The 19,689-nt window shown below is 43.5% G+C and overlaps 1 protein-coding gene and 1 long non-coding RNA gene across 4 annotated transcripts in view; both read right to left on the bottom strand.

Annotated features, from left to right (window-relative positions):
* LOC141409350 (uncharacterized) overlaps positions 1 to 8,102 on the bottom strand; it is a 15,718-nt gene extending 7,616 nt beyond the window's left edge. The window contains exons 1-2 of the mRNA XM_074028397.1: positions 8,059 to 8,102; positions 4,258 to 4,461 (exon numbers count right to left, since the gene is read on the bottom strand). Of these exons, the coding sequence (XP_073884498.1) occupies positions 4,258 to 4,461; positions 8,059 to 8,102 (248 nt within the window). The remainder of the gene's footprint in view (positions 1 to 4,257; positions 4,462 to 8,058) is intronic.
* The window catches only part of LOC135964692 (uncharacterized), a 70,583-nt gene extending 56,345 nt beyond the window's left edge, over positions 1 to 14,238 (bottom strand). For all 3 annotated transcript variants that reach the window (XR_012417861.1, XR_012417859.1, XR_012417858.1), the window contains exon 1: positions 14,075 to 14,238. This is a non-coding gene — a long non-coding RNA (uncharacterized lncRNA). The remainder of the gene's footprint in view (positions 1 to 14,074) is intronic.
* Between the last annotated feature and the right edge of the window lie 5,451 nt (positions 14,239 to 19,689).

The raw sequence follows: 19,689 nt of genomic DNA, 5'->3' as shown, positions 1-19,689 counted from the left end.
TACATTTGCCAAGATGTCCACCTCTGCAATGGAGGGGCATCTATACAGGGTTTGTGGTTTTGAAACAGCACACAACTCTGTGCTGCAAATGGCTCTGATCTAAGGTTTAGGAAAACCTGGGTGCCTGGGGCACTCCCTTGGATGCCTGCAATTCTGCAGTTCAGAGCCTCAGCCAACATGAGCCCCACAGATGAGCTCCGCAGGTGTCTTCCACTCCAGGGTGTATGGCAACATTCCTGGCAGAGGCTTGTGGGTTAGACAGTAACCCCAGCATAGCAAAAGAGCACGGAGTATAAAACGGTCCTAACTGTAGTAGTGACAGCCTCACCCTCCTGGACAAGGGAAGAAGCAAACGTCACAGATTTACCTCTTCTACACAAAACCAGTTGGTGAGGTTTTTACTTCTTTTCATTTTATGAAAACAATTAACATAGAAATTCAATACAAAATGTGTATCAAATTTAAAGACATACAAATCAGGAAACTCAATTTTTATAATTGAGTACACATCACATTTCACATACAACACATGCCAGAATTTCCTTGTGGCAAGCGAATTCACTGAAGACCAGGAGTGCATCACATCACAATGTGGAAAACACAAATGTGACTTTCTTTTAGTCTAACTGCATACTACAGGAAATGTGGTTTCAGGTCAGTGTGATCTACTTGTAAATCTAGACTTATATGTCTATACCTGCCTATGTGCAACCCAGCCTGTAAGATTCTGTTTCTAGGCTGGGCATGGTGGCTCACGCCTGTAATCCCAGCACTTTGGGAGGCTGAGGCAGGTGGATCACCTGAGGTCAGGAGTTTGAGACCAGCCTGGTCAACAAGGTGAAACCCCGTCTCTGCTAAAAATACAAAATTAGCCAAGCGTGGTGGTGCATGCCTGTAATCCCAGCTACTCGGGAGGCTGAGGCAGGAGAATCACTTGAACCCAAGAGGTGGAGGTGGCAGTGAGCCGAGATTGTGCCATTGCACTCCAGCCTGGACAACAAGAGCGAAACTCCATCTCAAAAAAAAAAAAAAAAAAAAAAAAAAGTGTGTATGTATGTGTGTGTGTATGTGTATGTGTATATATATATTCTGTTTCTAAAATTAAGAAGACAAAAGTATTTACTTAGTTACTCATTTTTTTTTCTCACCATGGGCTTTGGGCGAGCTGTTTTTCTGCTGTCCTAAAAGTTTTTCCCAAGTCTCTCTAGGGCCAGGAAATAAACACAAATTTGATCTGAGATGCTAATGGAAACTTTCTGCTTGGGATCTGCCTACAGACCACCTTTCCCACATTGAAACTAACACACTTCTGCTACACACTCCTGCTGCAGGAAGAGCAGTAGGCATTTGGGTACAGCAAAGAATTCTGTGGAATAAGGGTGGAAGTAGTGGGGATGAGGGGGTGGGGAGATCATAAATATATAACATATACATAACAAGAGATAACAGGAAAGAATGCAGAACCAGAGTCTGTTCCCAGTATTTAAAGAGAACCTCCCCCAATTCCTTCTCAAGTCCTGACCACAGGGAGCAGGTCCTCATAGCTCACACCTATTTTCTGGAGAGCACAAAGGCTGAGGGCATCATTCAGATTCTGGTGACCTGCAACTAATATCAATCCTTTGTGGAATGGGGAGTTCTGTCTGAACCCTGAAGACAAAATAGAATTGTAGTCTCCTAAGCAGGCAGTCACTGCCTCCAAACCTCTGGGCCCAGAATCTTGAAGGAGAAGCTTCCAAATTTCGCCAAGATGGCTCAGCAGGCTGGGCGCGATGGCTCACGTCCGTAATCCCAGCACTTTGGGAGGCTGAGGTGGGCAGATCACTTGAGGTCAGGAGTTTGAGAACAGTCTGACCAACATGGTGAAACCTGGTCTCTATTAAAAATACAAAAAAAAAAAAAAAAATTAGCCCAGTGTTGTGGCAGGCACCTATAATCCCAGCTGCTCAGGAGGCTGAGGCATGAGAATCACTTGAACCCGGGAGTTGGAGGTTGCAGTGCGCTGAGATCACGCACAGTGGAGAGCCACTGCACTCCAGCCTGGGTGACAGAGCAAGACCCTGTCAAAAAAAATAAAACAGATGGCTCAGCAAACTGAAAGTGGCTGCATCTGAGAAAAAGGAAACTTGGCGCTGAGCATGGGTGTGTGGGAGGAGGAAGGATAGTGGTCAGGGCCTGATTGTATCTGCAGACTGTTACCTATACAGGTGGAATTCGATGACTAAGAACATTTCCTGGGGTTTCTCCAGCAAGTTTTGGCTATTTTCTTGAGGCCCCTTTCCCTAGGTTTTGGAATTTCACGTAAACCTGGGAACTTTGCCCCACCCTCCGACATCTTTTTCTACGGGAAAAGAGAAATCTCTGGCTAGGTGAAGTTAACCTTTATTTTAAAGTATGTGAACAATCCCCATCTCCTTGAAAGGCCTGAAGAGAAATTCAGTAGAGTGGCATTTTCCTGCTTTCTGAACACATCACCTACCAATTTACCCAGGGTGCTGCAGTGGAGGTGGCCAAATACCACCTGAGACAAGAGAAAGGAAATATAATCCTACAACAGAAGTTGAACAAACAAGTATTATTCCAGCCTCTCCTTCCATATCCTGTCCCTCCCTCTGACTCTAGGAATAAGTCACCAGAGTCCCCTAGAAGATTCTTGAGTTTCTGCTCTTAAACGGCTCCTTTTCCAAGGAGGAATGAGGTCTGTTTTCTGATGTTGGGGCCTCAGATACTCTGTGATTACAACTTAATTTTGTCGTTGCTTCTTTTCAAAGATTATTTGGAATGAATTGTTTCTTTTGTTTACTATCCAACAAACGACCTCTGCTAATCTTATATTTTATCTCCCTAACATATGGAAAAGCTATTTATTCTAGCCAATCACAATAAAGTGAAGAAAACCCCATTTTATGGAAAGGTATATATCACTAGTCTGTTGATCATTAAAGATATGATTACCAGTGAAAACCCTCTGAAGGTGGCACATTTATGCTTCCAGGAACAGATGGGGACACGCATTTTCCTTGCAAATACTTTTGAAATTGCTCTACTGGTAGCAGTATAAAAATGATATACAGATGCCAGGGCCGGCATGGCCAGGATGAGTGCGCCAGATTTACACAGTAAAGCCTTCACACGCGGGCTGTCAGTTTTGATTGATCTCTACTATACCTCAGGAACTTGTTGACTAGGTAGGGAAACAGTGCAAATAATTCACTGCAGCAAGTCAGATAATTCACACAACCAATCGGTCTGCTTCACTTTCTGGCTGTGACATACGAGCCTTCCCTACAAAGATGCATCATTTTCCAGCTTGAGCAATATTCAATGTCAGGGAAGAAAAGGTATTAAAGCCACACAAAAGGAGTCCGACTATTGCAGAACAAGAAGTTATTTTGGTAATGGGGGCCAGATCCCACTCTACTCCAAGTCCTCCCAGAGCTTTCAGACCCAATTGTCATTATCATATTGATTAAAAAAAAAAAAGTTCATCATAGTGCAATTTTAGGTTTAACGCCAACAGATCGGGAAAGAGCAAAGAATTATCCCACAAAAGCACAACATTCTTACCGCAGGGACGTTTCCCTGTTCCAGTTCATTGATGGAGTTGATTAAGTTTAAATGAAGCAGACACTGGATAAAAGTAAGGGTATTGACCACTGGGCACCGAGATCCGTGCTTGAAAGGACCTGATACATGCAGAAAAGCAAGATTTGCTAAATGCTCTAATCTTCAATCAAATCTTACATCAATACAGACAAAGTTTGGTAATGAGAGATTCAATGAAGCATGCGGGAGAAAGAATTAATCCTCTTGGTCTAAACTGGCTTCAACTTTGAAGCTTGCTCCGAAGGAAAGACAGTTATCTAAATGCTAAATAAGAAACTTATTGTACTTTTCATGGCATGCTAATCTTTTGTCTATTTCATCTCTATTATGTGTATGCTCATAGATTGCAGTTGTCATGGTGATGATATCTAGTCATGCTCGGGGGATGGTGGTGAGAAGCCGGCGCGGAGGTGGAAAAGACCCCCACGCAATCCACAGTACAAAAAAAAAAAAAAAGACAGAGAGAGGGGAGAGAAGTAGGCGGGGACCGGACCCCTCCTGGGCTCTTCCCGCCAGGCCTAGGCTCTGCTCAAGTCAAGGTCCTAAGGAGGAATGGGCCTCCTGCACTTGGAACAGGGTAGTGAGGCGACCTCAGCGAGGCGAGCAGCATTCGGTAGTGGTAGTGGAGAGGGGGTCGGGCATCCGTCCCACCTCAACTCCATTTCCCCATAAAGGTTTCCAGCTTTTAGTCCGTAGGCTCCTCCCTCCCCATAGCGGCCCTTTGCCCCCACAGAGCTGCTGGATAGAAAGGACTGTTGGAGAGGGGACCGAGAGAAGAAAGGGATCGAGCACTTCACTTGTGGACAGGTTCTGCCTGGCGGTGTCGGGGCGGGAAGGTGAATCTTCTGTTCCTGACTGCCAGAGGGGCATGAATACTGAGAAGAGTGGCCCATGCAGCCCTGGCAGGAGGTGGAAGCTATAGGGTCACCCGGGGCCTTGGCGACCAAAGGTGACCCTGGGCCCTTTATGTGTTTTACAAAAGTTGCCAAATTAAGACAGGATTATAACTGCTCGAGTCCTTGTCAGGGCTGAAAGGTTGGGAGCCTCAAATATGCCCCAGCAGTGTTGATGAAAAGCTTAAAAAGTAATAAAAGGGAGAAAAGAGCGAGGAAAGTAACATGTATAACTCTTATTAAAAAGAGAAGAGCCACAGAGAGGTTGTGAACTTGAATCACTGTTTGAACTTTAATTTGTTCATTAACAGGATTTGCCCCTCACTGTGAATGTTATTACTTCCCTTTGCCACTCAGCAACAACTCTGGGCATAATAAAAGAGTCTGGCAAAAAGTTAAACGCCTGGTAATTAATTCATTTAATTGAAAAAAGGGGGAAGAGAGAAAGAGAGGTCCCAATGCAAAAGCAGAAGGCAGAGAGGTTGGAGAAGGGGGTAAGGCTGAAATCTCCATGGAGGCCCTCTCCAAGGCCCACCACCTGTAGGCAAGAGGAGGCTTGGTCTCTGATGAGGTCTCTTTAGCAAAATTAATGCCAGCAGTCCCTGAAGACCCTCTTCCCAATGGCATCTGCCCCTGGTCCAAACCCCCTGGCCAGGCTTTCAGCCAGGGGCTAGTCTGGATGATCTGTTAGGGTGGCATGGATACCAGAAACCCAAAACCAATAGATATCCATGAACTCTTCCATTAAAAAGTGAAGAGATGTCTTTGCTTTCTCCTCTCCCTTCCCTTCGATCAGGTTTCTTATACAGTCTTCTCTTTCTAGGCTGGAATGAAAAGGACTGTAAGTAGCCTGATATAATCTGCATGTTTGCATCTTAATCAGCCTCATACATCATGCTTTCTTTCCTTCCCCTACCCCAGCAGATGATTTAAATAAACTCAGGAGACGAGAAATGAAATGAACACTCCTTGCTCCTCCTGCTCGAAGCACTAGGACTAAGCCAGCTGGCTTTTCCTCTAACCTTACAGGGCCTACCTTTTTCTTAGTCACTTATCTTCTTTCTGTGTTTGTCAACCACTGCACACAAAATTCTTTCATGTACATCTTCCTTCCAAGGGAAGCAATGCACTATTCAGGCACCCCAGAGCTATTGGCAGGATGTTGCCCTTGCAGCCAAATAAAAGAACAGCAAAGTTCAGGAAATCAGAGGTAGGTCAGTTATCCTTTCCTATTTAATATGTTTAAGGCTTACCACAGTTAGGATTTCCGAACGTTTTAAAAACCAGTGTCCATATACATAATCAGTGTGATTTTCCTTAAAATACAATTATCTACCATGTATTCTCCCATTACAAAACTACTAAAGACAGAAAAAGAGAAAGGTGGAAAATGTGAGACTTTATACATTAATTCCTAGTATCTAAAACTATTTCCTAGGTTTGTTTTTTAACTAAATCACTTCTAAACCCCAGGAGAGAACAGAATTTCATTATTACCAAATAAATAAAATCATCAACATTACTATTTTGCTGGCAGCATCCTTGCCCCTTGCCCCAACCCCTCTTGGTATTGCAATCCTAACTGCAAACTCTGTACAGCGATAAATGATCTGTACTTGTGTCTTCCTGAAAATTAGTGGTTGGAAGACACTCGATTTGTATTAATAAATAGGAAGTGGGAAGGGGCTTTTAAAAGGGGCTATTTTATAAGCTGAAGCAAATTATAGGGTTTATTTAGCATCAGAGTTACTTCTCACCTTTTATTGTCCCTGGATACTGAGTGAACTCCTTTTCCAAAATTGTGAGTCTATCCTAGTTTTATTGTGGACAATTAATAATTGTCCTAAATATTAGGAGTCTACAAACAAAACAAACAACAAAGCTCCCCCCTACTCCCCACTGCTGAGCCCTAAACTGCTTTTATGAATGTAACTTTAAAAAGACCACATCAACCAGGTCTACTAACCCTTCTATTATCCTAATCTAGACTCTGATCACTTTACACATAAAGGAGTAAGTTTCTTCCTTCCTCCAATACAGCTTTCAGAGTGCCTTAAGATTAACTATCCTAAACCCCTACTTTGACTTGGTAGTTCTGATTGCCTATAACAGCCCCAGCTTCTTCTTTTTTCTCTTTTTTTTTTTTTTTTTTTTGAGACAGAGTTTCGCTCTTGTTGCCCAGGATGGAGTGCAATGGCGCGATCTTGGCTTATTGCAACCTCTGCCTCCCAGGTTCAAGCAATTCTCCTGCCTCAGCCTCCCAAGTAGCTGGGATTAACAGGCATGCACCACCACGCCCGGCTAACTTTGTATTTTTAGCAGAGACGGGGTTTCTCCATGTTGAGGCTGAGGTCTTGAACTCCTGACTTCAGGTTATCCGCCCACCTCATCCTCCCAAAGTGCTGGGATTACAGGCGTGAGCCACCGCGCCCGGCCAGCCCCAGCCTCTTAAATTGACTTTCAAGCCTGCTTCCTACCCTCCCCATAGTATTAATTAGCTGTTCCTGGTGTGTTTTCCACTACTAGCCTACACAAGGCCAGACAGCTCTTCAGGCAGACAGCTCTCTCTTTGTCCCCTGAAAACATCACGTGAATTGTCTTTATTTTACTGAAGATGCCAGGCACCATGTTAGGCATTACAAATATTATCTTATTTAATCCCTTGAATTTAAGAGATGGGTATAATTATACCCATTTTAAGGCTGTAGAAGGCTAAAGAAGTTAAGGTACTTGTCCAACTAAGGTCTCACAGCAGCACGAGGATTCTTACATCTGGCTCAAAAGCTGGTATACTTTCCACTCCGGCATACCTTCACCCCTGCTGTGCGTGTGCTGTGTGTTCTGATCCCTCCTTCCTCTTGCCATCTGGGATGATTTCTCAATTTCACTCTATATATCTGACTCCTGTCCAGTCTGCAAATTCAGAGAGTAACTCCCACCTCTGTCCTGAAACCTTTCAACCATCATCCTAGTCCTTGGCAGACTGCTGAATTTATCATCTGCAGCACTCACTTGGTGCTCCCATTTTCTGCCTTGTATTGTCAGTTTTATTTTTATTCAGTCCCTTCCAACCAAACTGAAAGCTCCTTGAAGATGGGCATTTGCCTTATATTTCTTTATATTTTTGCCTTATATTTCTTTATATTCCTCCCCGACTCCCCGGAGCCTAATATTACAACTCCCATTTGTCATACACTTACCTCGTGCACACTAATCCTTAGAAGTGAGCACTATTAATACTGCCATTTCACAGATAAAGAAACTGAGACTCAGAGAAATGAAAAAATTTGCCCAACACACTAAGCTGGTAAGCAGATCAGATATTCAAACACATACTGCCTGAATCAAATGCCTCTTTTCCTTTGTCACTGTACTGTCCTGGCTCACATACATGGTGCCTCACACAATGTGAACTTACGAAGCATCCCTGTATGGAGGATACTCAACAAGCCTCCGGAAAACATCCCTCTAACATGACTTCAGAGAAGGGACATTGTTTTCACTTTTCATGAGGTGAAATCCGGCAACTCAACAGAAGAAAGGATGAGTATATACCTACCTGAGGACACCCACATCCACTTTCCCCTCCTCTCTAGGAGCCATGCTTCATGTTGTTGGGAGCCAATGATGCTGTCTATATCTATACAAGGGTTTCTGTAAGGTAGGGAGGCAAACTGCCTTTCCCCCTTAATCCTCTGTACCTTTTAAATACACAGAGGAAAGAAAGAGAAAATTAAACTGTTAATTTTTGTTTTAATGGTCTGCAGGGTCCAGGGAGGTGGGGTCCTGCTATGTCTGCAAGAGAAATGAATTGCTACTATGGGAAGAAGAATAATTGTTTTTTAAAAAATGTTCATAACTGACCGATTAAGCCAGTCTGCAGAACTCAAGTCAGCTCCTTCTTCTCCTTTAAGGCATGAACATGGCAATGGGGATTAATGAAATCTCTATGAAAAGAAGGACCATTGGGAGTACAATAATCAAGGCCTAGGAGTCTGGTCAATTTTCTCCACAAGGAAAGATTGTCCTTTCAGTGCCACTGCTGCAGAACTGAGCTGGATAGTATAAAGGGGGCTATCTTAAGGTTACTTTATACACAACAGGTCTTCAGGAAACTAAAACCAAAATCTCTTGCAATGGCAACAGGGTACTTCCTATGAATCTGAAAAAGGAGGAGTAATCACTATATTATCTATTTGTCTCTAGTATCCATGCTAAAACTATTCTCTTCTCCCAAGTTCCCACGGGTGGGTTTCTATCTTTATATTTTGGTTCATATATTTGGACAACTCCAGGGCTACAAGCATTATCTTTACCTATAAAACCTGCATTGTAGCACAGAAAATCCTGCACGTGCACAGCAAGTGTTTCATTTACTTTACCTCAGATGAGGTACAAACTACCCTGCAAAGTAGACTAGTAGATATTACTATTATATACATTTTGCCTATGACAAAAACTAAAATTTGCCTCAAGAAACATAATTGGGACTGATAAACCTAGTTCCCACTCCCGGTCCAGGACTCTTTCTACCACTTCTCAATTATCATGGCAATTCTCTACCTTTTCTGTACTCTGGATTGACACGTGAATTTTGGAATCTAATGACAGGAACCTCTATGAAAGAGATGGACTTCTAACTATACCCACCAGGCTTCTATCACAACTACCTGGACCACACTGAAAACAGCCCTCTCCCCACTCCTGAAGCAATAAATACTATACACAAAATTTAATATTTAGACTCAGATTTTAAAATATTTGGATGAACTCTTAAATCAATAGAAGATGGGCAGTCATGGCTGGGCACAGTGGTTCATGTCTGTGATCCCAGCACTTTGGGAGGCTGAGACAGGAGTATTGCTCGAGCTCAGGAGTTCAAGAACAGCCTGGGCAACATGGCAAAACCCTGTCTCTACCAAAAATACAAAAAATTAGCCAGGCGTGGTGGCACACGGCTGAGGTTCCAATTACTTGGGGGCCAAGGTAGGAGGATGACTTGAGTCTGGGAGGTGGAGGTTGCAGGGAGCTGAGATCACGCCACTGCAGCACTTCCAGCCTGGGTGACAGAGTGAGACCCTATCTTAAAAAAAAAAAAAAAAAAAAAAAAAAGATGGGTAGTCATGATGGTTAGGCTACCCATTTCAAAAGGAAGGCTAAAATCACTGTTACTTCTTTTTCCACAGTTACTATTTATGGACAGTTTGCCAAATAACTTATACTCCCTTATACCCCTAATTTTATTTTTTTCTTTGTTTTTTAGATGGAGTCTCACTCTGTCGCCCAGAGTGGAGTGCAGTGGCACAGTCTCAGCTCACTGCAACCTCAACCTCCCGGATTCAAGTGATTCTCCTGCCTCAGCCTCGCGAGTAGCTGGGATGACAGATGTGTGTCACCATGTCCAGCTAATTTTTGTATTTTTAGTAGAGATGGGGTTTTACCATGTTGGCCAGGCTGGTCTGAAACTCCCGACTTTAGGTGATCCACCTGTGTTGGCCTCCCAAAGTGCTGGGATTACAGGCATGAGCCACCACACCCGGCACCTAACATACATTTTAAGAGTCATTCTGTCTACCTAATGGACAAGCAGTCCAGTGTCTTTCCCCAGAAAAGATCTAGAATTAGGTCTGTCCACCTTGTTCACTGACCTTTTTAATTAGGTGTATAATGCTGGTATCCAGGGCCCAGCAGGTTTTCCCTTCCCCAATGTCTGGACAATACCCAAGTTCATCAAAGTAGAAACAGGACTCAGTTCCAGACTTTATACCTGGCTGAAAGAATGATATTCTTTTTGTCTCAGCTCAATCTTGGTTAATCTCCATATGCAATCTAATTCTGGAGTGAAAGAGAGGAATGACTCTACTTGTTGCTTTGGGACTGCTGCCCTATTTCTTTGTCTGCTGGCTGACCTTCCCTATGTGAGAGCATCAGCATTTGCAACATTGGGTTTAAGCAGGAAAGCTCTTTCATCTTTGTCCATTGACCTTGATCTCTCCTGATCATTATGGTCTGGATTCTTGCTAATCACTAATGATCCCTTGGCCCTCTATATAATACTAAAGGTATTAGACTTGAACTGTTAGGAAAATTCCTACTCAGCTAATTACATTCTTTCTGCTTTTCTTGGTTTTCCGTATAGTCTCAGCTGGAGTTGAATTTGAATTATTTCCTCCAATTTTAAATTGTTTGCTGGTTTTTGGAAAGCAATGGCAAGTTGTTCCCTCAGATGAATACAACTAATTATAATTTAAAAGCCCCATGACTAACCTCTTTCTCCCCCATCCCTCTCTTTTCCTTGGATGACTTTCTATACCATCTCCCAAATTCTGGCCTTGAATATTATAATAAGAGCTTAATTCACTGGGCTAGGAGTTTCATGATTCTGTATTTTGTATAGCAGGTAGAATATTATTAACTTAAAACAATATGGTGGTTCCACTACATATATGCTTTTGAGTCTGTATTTATAATCGACTACTAAAAATGACAAGTGTTTTACCTCACAGGTTAGACCTCACCCATAGGCTAAGAGAAGGTGAAGTTTTTTGTAATAGTCAAAGCCTTGCTCACCAAATAGAATACAAGTTAGGTTTGATTTCTTATATGAGTATGATTCTTTAATATTTCAAGGAATATGTAATGCCAATCCTCTGGAATTATATAGGACAACCCTAATTGTAGCCATGACATCTTGACTGTTTCCCACCCAATTCCATATTCTAGAACCTAGCTTTTTAAATCATACCAAAATTATGCACTCAAAAAATTTAGAATCAACCAACCAAACTCTTGACAATATAACTTTTTGATGTAATATCTCTTCATCATGCATACCAATAGACTATACATGTATATGATTGTTAAGTCAGTAATTCATTGACAATCAAAGATAATGTGTAGCACTTTTCTTAAGGCTGTCCTTTGGCAGCTACTCTTATTCCAGTGGTGCTACCATATGTTAGTACGATGACTTTAGAAATAGTTAAAAAGTCATTGAGGGAAGTCATCTAATTTTCTTTCAGCTTGTTTGGACCCCAAATTAAATTATCCTGACTTGACCACCCACCTTATTCTTCAGGGTACTGAAGGATCTAAAGGAAGTCGGCTTGCCACCTCCCAGGCTCTTAAACCAGATGTGCTGTGGGTTTTGAAAGCAGTGCCCAATAAAGAGCTCCAGAAACGTTTTGAGCAATGGCAGCAATGGAAGCACCCACACAATAAGTGACAGCCTTCCAAGATGACTTGATAGATAACACACTAAAATGTTTGTGTAAGTTCAGGTGTAGTTGTTAACACGCAGACATTAGTTAGATCTTGGTTATACAGTTTCAGCCCTCTAGCTGAGAGTTAGGGACAAAATTATTCCTAACATATTGTACTTCAAAAAATGGTACATCCTTTAGATGCATCTTGCAGATTTCACACAAAATGTTTTAATATTTAAGGATCTAGATATTGTTTTGAATGATTTCAAGCATTATCCAAGAAAAATGAAAACTATAACTGAGATAAACATATTGAATATGTTTTTATATTTTTATTAAACCAATTAATTTTAACCAGGTGTATGTATGACTACTTGGGATGCATTTTGTTTACTTAATTGTAGACAATTCTGACTTAAGATTGGGGGAAAAAAAAGTACTGTATGTGGTCTTGATTTTAACTAGAAATATCGTGCTTTCAACTCAAATGAAACCAGCCTGTCCAGTATACCAAATTATACCAAATAAGGATCAAGACCTTTTCAGGATTATTTTGCATTCTAAAGTGATTAAAAGAATATCCCCTTCAATCATGTATGTCCTTTAAACTTTGCTTAATGAGTTTTAAAGGAGAAAACAAAAAAAACAAAACCATGGTACTGCTGGTACAGTGAATATGGCACAATCTGGAGAAAGCTTTCTGATTCTTAATTTATTTTTTTCCCTTGACTTTCTACTTAAAGGTAATCAATACAATTTTGCATTTGTATCAAAGAAAGTCTACAGTTTTTAACTCTTTCATAATAATGTTCCTTGAGTTTCTTGGAGCCAGGAGAAAATATACATATTTTAGTTATATTTCAACAATTACTTATTAAATGTCCATAGGGATCATGTTCAATGGCAAAGTGAAATGGAGGGCCTATAATAGATAATGAACAAATACTTATTGAATGGATGGATGGAGGAAAAGAAAATTGTATCTTGGGCCACATACGGAGTTCAATTAACTCCCACAGATTAGCCTCCCAAAGTATTTGGTCCATGTAAATACAACTTCTGGCTATCATATAATGTTAAGCCTAAAGCATCTGCTTAAATTTGGACTTGATTTTTCCAATTATTCCAGTTTTATAAAATGTTTGGTCTCATAAATAGAGCTCTCTCACTAACTTACTTAGACTACTTGGTTACATAACATCTCTGTTCCTCAGTTTATGACAGAATGGAAATAAGACAAAACCTCCTCCTTCCTATAGGGACTTTTTTGAGTACATTGATAAATACCTACAAAATGATAAATACTTCTTTCAACATTTGCACGATGTTAACTAAACACAAATATTTTTAGTGTGTGAATTAAAATGCCTCTTTTACTGATGGCCTCAGATGTTTCCTTGTGAGATACCGTGTCAAGAACTGGTTTATATATTATCTGTCCTTCCAGAACGCACTGACATCACACTTCCTAATAGCTTGGTATGATGACTGCTGTCAAAATCGCCTGTATGGAACCATCCCTGACCTGGACTGACATCATGTATTAGCGTGACAGAGACTAAAAAGCTAAGAACCGCCGTGCGAGGGCCGGCTTTGGGCACCAGGGATGGGGCTACGCTACGCGTGAAGGGCCTCAGTCCTCGGGTTTTAATTTAGGAAGGGAATGAAAGCTGGAGGTCTCGTGGGCGGAACTGGAGGCGGCCAGATAGGCAAGAATCCGCAACCAGGAGTAGGGACATTTTTTCTTCAAATTCCAATCCCATCCAGCGATAGACAGGCGCCTGGGTCTCCCTCCTCCACGACCACCACACAACGGCACACACTTTTGCTGGAAACTGAAATCCAAGCGAGAGGTCGTCTCTGAGGCAGGCTGGGGCCCAGGCCGGCCGCGGGGAGGGGCAGGGTCCAGCCACCTCGGCGTGGCCTTGAGCGCTCCGAGGTCAGGGGCCGTCGTTCTCGCCGCGCTCCACAGCGCGTCACCCGCTGCCCTTGCGACCCCCGGGCGACCTCGGCATCGCCTCGCTGCGCCGTCTCGCCGGGCCAGCCCTCTCCAAGCCCTCTCCTGAGGTTTGCGGCGGGCATAGCTCCCTCCAGACTGGGTCTCTCCACTAGCCTCCTCCCCGACTGCAGCGTGGGAACCAGAGCTATCCGAGTCACGAGCCCCAAGTGCACACAAAGCCCCCAAAGGGGCCACGGCGCCTCCACGCCTCGCTACCCCCAGCTCCAGGAGCGCAAACGCAGCGCCCTGGGTCACCGCGTCTGCCCTGCGGAGCAGCCCCGCTGAGGGGAAGCCTCGGGCAGGAGGTGCGACCCCGCGCACGCGAGCACCCCCGCCCCAAGCAGGACCCTCTGCCCGAGGGAGACTCTCACCTCAAATAAACGGGCGCTGCCGCCTGCAGGGGGAGGACAGTGGGCTGAGAATACTCACGCTGGGCCCAGCCGCGCGGGGACTTCACTAGGAACCACGCGCGGGCTCGCGCCGGGGAGCGGAGCCCCAGCCTGCAGCCCAGCGCCCGCCCCAGCGCCGCCTCCTCGGAAGGGAGGCCTCTACCGTCCAGCCGCGGACCTGCAGCCGCCGCGGGCGACGCTGCCCCGCCCCCGGCCCCGCCCCTCGGCCCCTCCCCGCCCCGCTGGCCTCCTTTTCCCCTGACCCCTCCCTCCGCTCCTCAACGCCCGCCGGGTGCAATCTGTTCTCTCCGGGAGACGAACGCGAAGCGACGTGGAAACCCTTCCACCAAAATGAGCTGTGATATCCTTTTGATGGCTATAATTTATTCCAAATCGTCCCTGGACTGAAACGATCAATTAGCAGCCCGAAACGCACTGTGAAGTAAATTGTCACACTCTCTATTACAGGATGGTTATCATATATTTATAAGGTGTGTTTTCTGCAATCAGAACCAACAAGGTGTTGAGCGATCAGTCATAAACGCACTTCTTCAAAAAGAGAGGGAGAGAAGCTCAGCATTGTGTGGCGGGGGAATAATCCTCATGACAGTTCTCTCCCCACCCAGTGATGTTTTGTCTTGGCACCTGGGAAGTGCAGTGAGGGCTGGAGCTCTGGACGGACTCTCTTCGCCACGCGTGCCCCTGGAAGCAGGGTCCTTGTGAACTACGGAGAGACCCCAGAGGAGAGACTTCCTTATTGTATAAACACAAATCAGTCGTAAGGGCCGCTCCCTCTGTCTTTCTGTCTTCTCTGGTATCCACCAAAATCATATCTTACTCTTTGCTTCTAAGCTTCTAACAGAATGTTTGCATCCTACACTTAATCATAAGTATTTTTCCTTCTTCCTCAGGTCTCAAGGTGTTGACCTCCTCTCTCGCTATTTAATTGATGATGTTCGGTAGAAATTATGTCTGGGTGATATGAAGTTTACCCACAGAGAGAACCCTGCTTTCTGAATTGAAATCCCCAGCAGAACTCTTCCATCATTCATAAACGAGATAGCCCAAAGTTCTAAGAAAGTAATAAACGCCAATTTAGGCCAGGCCCCGTGGCTCATGCCTGTTATCCCAGCACTTTGGGAGGCCAAGGCGGGCGGATCACTTGAGGTCAGGAGTTGGAGACCAGCCTGGTCAACATGGTAATACAAAAAATTTGCCGGGTGTGGTGGTGCGTGCCTGTGATCCCAGATATTTGGGAGGCTGGGGCAGGAGAATCTCTTGAGCCAGGGAGGTGGAGGTTGCAGTGAGCTGAGATCATGCCACTGCACTGCACTCCAGCCTCCGCGACAGAGTGAGACTCTGTCTCAAAAAAAAAAAAAAAAAAAAAAAAAAAAGACTGATTCAGCCTGGTATCTGTTTTGACTGGACCAGGCCATGGAGACGTTGTTATTTTCCTTCTCAGTGGTCAGAAACATACATCTGGAACTTCTGAGTTTTTCCCCTTACAAACTTTCATCAGATAGTCATCCATGAACCACCTATCAATCATTTTTTAGAAGGGTTCTAGTTTGCATCCAATTGATATTCCTTTTGCTTGAAAAACATAGCTTTAGAGCCTACACTACTGATGTGACCCCATGACTTTTGCATGGGAGGGCTTATCTGCAATGCCAAACCTTAAAGAATGGGGAGAAAGGAAATCTAGTTGGGCATTTGAGCTGTGGAGGCAGCTGTTGCCATTGGCCTTTCAACCCCACCTCCCAGCATAAATGAAGTACCACACTCCTCTGTCAGAAAGCAATGGGAATAGGGAACCTTGCTTCATCTGAGGACTGGCATAGCAAAGAGCCAGACCTAGCACCTTCACCTTGTGCCTTCCAATAGCAATGATTTAATTTGCATTTAACAGCTAATATTTATTGAACATTTACTCTATGCCAGGCACTGAGCTTTAAACTACAGGTGCACCTCAATTTATGATGGGATTGTCCTGATAAACCTATTGTAGATTAAAAATATCTTAAGTTGAAAGTACCTTTTTGACTTACAATATTTTCTTTTTTTTTTTTTTTTTTTTTTTTTTTTTTTTTTTTTTTTGAGACGGAGTCTTGCTCTGTAGCCCGGGCTGGAGTGCAGTGGCCGGATCTCAGCTCACTGCAAGCTCCGCCTCCCGGGTTTACGCCATTCTCCTGCCTCAGCCTCCGGAGTAGCTGGGACTACAGGCGCCCGCCACCTCGCCCGGCTAGTTTTTTGTATTTTTAGTAGAGACGGGGTTTCACGGTGTTAGCCAGGACGGTCTCGATCTCCTGACCTCGTGATCCGCCCGTCTCGGCCTCCCAAAGTGCTGGGATTACAGGCTTGAGCCACCGCGCCCGGCGACTTACAATATTTTCAATTTATCATGGGTTTATTTGAACATAACCCCATCGTAAATCAAGGAACTTTTGTACCAGTGTAAAGTTGTAGAGAAATCCTAAGTCAAACCATTCTGAGTTGGGGACCATCTGTATGTGTATTATCTTATTTAATTATTTCAACAATCTTATTAGAGAAGGTTCTTTATTTTGCTGAAGAGAAAACTGAGACCTGGAAAGATTAAGTAATTTATGCAAGACCACCCTCCTAGTAAGCGATGACTTCAAATCCAAGTCAGTCTCCAGTGCCCACACTCTTCACCCCAATAATATAATACTTCAGAAATTTAAGATTTTGATTTAAGATTTTTTTCTCCACCAAAAAGATTTTAGTGGAGCTGATGATACAATGAGAGTGGTAAATTCTGGGAGAAGATTTCAAAGAACAGCTGTTTGCAAGAGAAAGCCACATTGGGTACTTACACAGCCCCTCCCCACTTTGGTAGATTACCTCTTCTCTGTTCTATCCCCCCTACACTTCGTGATTTCTTTTTCAGAGTTACCACCTGCCATATAGCGAAACAGACCTCACCCAAGGTCAACGATGGCTGCTAAGCTTAGGGTTGATGGGGGAAGGTGGATGTAGCAGATCCCAGGGAAAACAGAGCACCCTGAGGAGGAGCCAGAGGAGGCCAGAGGCCCTTGTCTCAGACATCCAGCTCTGAGAGTGAGATGTTGCTTCCTAATGGACTTTAAATTACCAACATCGCTAAACTCTCCCTTAATAGACTTGTAAAGATTTGCTTGCTACCTTTTTCCCCCTTCATGTAGAATTTGTAATCAAGAGCCCAATTTTGTCATTTGGAAATACTAATTATCTAATCACGGCATGCTGTATAACGTACTTGTCTGCCCAATTAGCTAGGACAATTATTAAAATTCAGAGGCCTAATTATGTCTCAATTTAATGCTGGCAAACTTGCATACAGAGCAGTAATTAAAATCCTCTCTTTCCCTCTGCCTTTAGGGCAGGGGATGATTAGGCCCTGTCAGGGGGTGTACTGAACCAAACCAGTGAAGCGTATTGTGCAACATGACCCTGCATTGTTAAGTGTGTCAACATATTAACCTGAATTCACAAAATGTGATTCAACATAATCACATTTTGTGGAAGAATAAAGGGGCTAAAACATGAAGCATTTTATTAAAAAAACATAAATTCTTTTTAATTAATGCTGTGAGAGTTCTGGTGAATTTCATGCTTCCAAGTGCTGGAAGACATAAGACTGGTTCATCTAATTACTAGCAAATTTGCTCTTGTTAAAACTACTTTTTTTTACCCATTTAAAGAAAATAATTTTTTGGGGTAGCATTAAAAAAATAAAAAGCCCTAGTTAGTTAGCTTCCAGTAATACAGTTGATTACCAGCTTTGATGATGGAACACAAGTGAATGTTGACTTCCAAAAGATTCAAACCCAAGACTGGAGGCATTGAGAGGGAAAAAGACTACAATTTAATACTTGAAAGATGTTAATAAAAGTGGAACATTACAAATCATAATATTGAAATAAATTCAAAATATTTATCTTTTGAGCTCTTAAGTTTGATGTCTGAAATTGAACCAGGGTGAGAAGACCAGAGAACCGCACAAATTCATGATGCTTTGCAAGCTTCAGACAGTGTGTATCCACCTTGCTCCATCTAAACCACCTTCTCTATGGAGTAAGGAGAGCCACAAAACCCATTAAGATTCCTGAGCTGTCCTCTAAGTTCTGGCTTTCACTCATGATGGTCTTTAGAGATTACTCATGTATTCAACTAATGAAGGACAACATTTAGTCTAGACCAAAAATGAATTATTCTGGAGCAGGACTTCTTTCAATTGCTTCCAACTTCTTGCTGTATGGATAGCTTCCACAGAGTAAGAGACTGACAAATACACACTTGTGCACACTCGCACAGAGTCCTTTACTTGGACAGAGCTTACTCTCATCTCAATTGATCTCTTTTTTTTCTTTTTTTTAGATGGAGTTTTGCTCTTGTTGCCCAGGCTGGAGTGCCGTGGTGCGATCTCAGCTCAACCTCTGCCTCCCGGGTTCAAGTGATTCTCCTGTCTCAGCCTCTGGAGTAGCTGGGATTACAGGTGCCCACCACCACACGTGGCTAATTTTTTATATTTTTTGTAGAGACCGGGTTTCACTATGTTGGCCAAGCTGGTCTCAACCTCCTGACCTCAGATGATCTGCCTCCCTGGGTCCCCCAAAGTGCTGGGACTACAGGTGTGAGCCACCACGCCCTGCCAATTGACCTCATTTTTAAATGACCTCATTTTTAATCTCATGATCACCTTGTAACATATGTAAAGCAAGCATGTCTCCATGTTAATATGGGGCAGTTAATACACTTGCCCAAGCTCACCACTCCATACTCTTACTTCTTGGTTGTAGGCAGGGTAAGACTAGACCTCCGTTCCCCTTGCTGCCCACTGCATCAGACAGTTAGCTGTGGATCAGTCACCAATCAGGGATGCTTAGTTTGGTTAAATATGTCATGTTGAGATCGAAGTATAGATGTTATAAACAATGAGACAACAAGGAGACAGCCTATGTACCAACACCAGAGGACCTCCTGTCCTCAGTCAATATTACTTGCGACATGTTTAGCCTTATTTGTTTAGATTTGATGCCGCTGGCCCATTTTCTTCCTCTTTAAGCTTTTTTATTTCTCAAGTTTTATATAGTTTCATCTGGGTCAGTGATAGTAAAATTTGGGTTCCTTCCTCCTAATCTTGCTGTGGTACATACCATGTGGTGTGTTTAGGGACAATTCTGGCTGTTACATGCCCTCTTACTAACAAAGGCAGTGTCTACAGCTATCTCTATAAGAGATGGTTGGCTGGAGCCAGGACAGGCCCTTAGGCACTTGTGCTACAAAACCCGGGGGTGGTAGACCTCCCTCCACACCCGCCGCCACCCCCCACCCCCACCTCCCAGGGAGCATGCCCTGTGTCTTGAAAATGGCCTTGCTCTGAGCCTCTTTGGATGGCAAACTGAAGTGCAAATCTGTGTTCTGACTTGTTCCCGTGGCTGTCAGCATGTTTTCCTCTTGTCAGCAGCAATTGACTGGTCAGGCTCACCCCTGTACAGCAATTGTAACAGCTCATTGACAGACTAGTGACCCAGCTGGACCTGATAATGGAAAACTATTGATTTTTGTGGGCTCCACGAATCTAAAATGAACGA

The sequence above is a fragment of the Macaca fascicularis genome, chromosome 1, assembly GCF_037993035.2.
Source record: "Macaca fascicularis isolate 582-1 chromosome 1, T2T-MFA8v1.1".
NCBI lineage: Eukaryota > Metazoa > Chordata > Mammalia > Primates > Cercopithecidae > Macaca > Macaca fascicularis.
The sequence above is the reverse complement of the archived record's forward strand: the minus strand, read 5'-3'. Positions and strand labels throughout refer to the sequence as shown.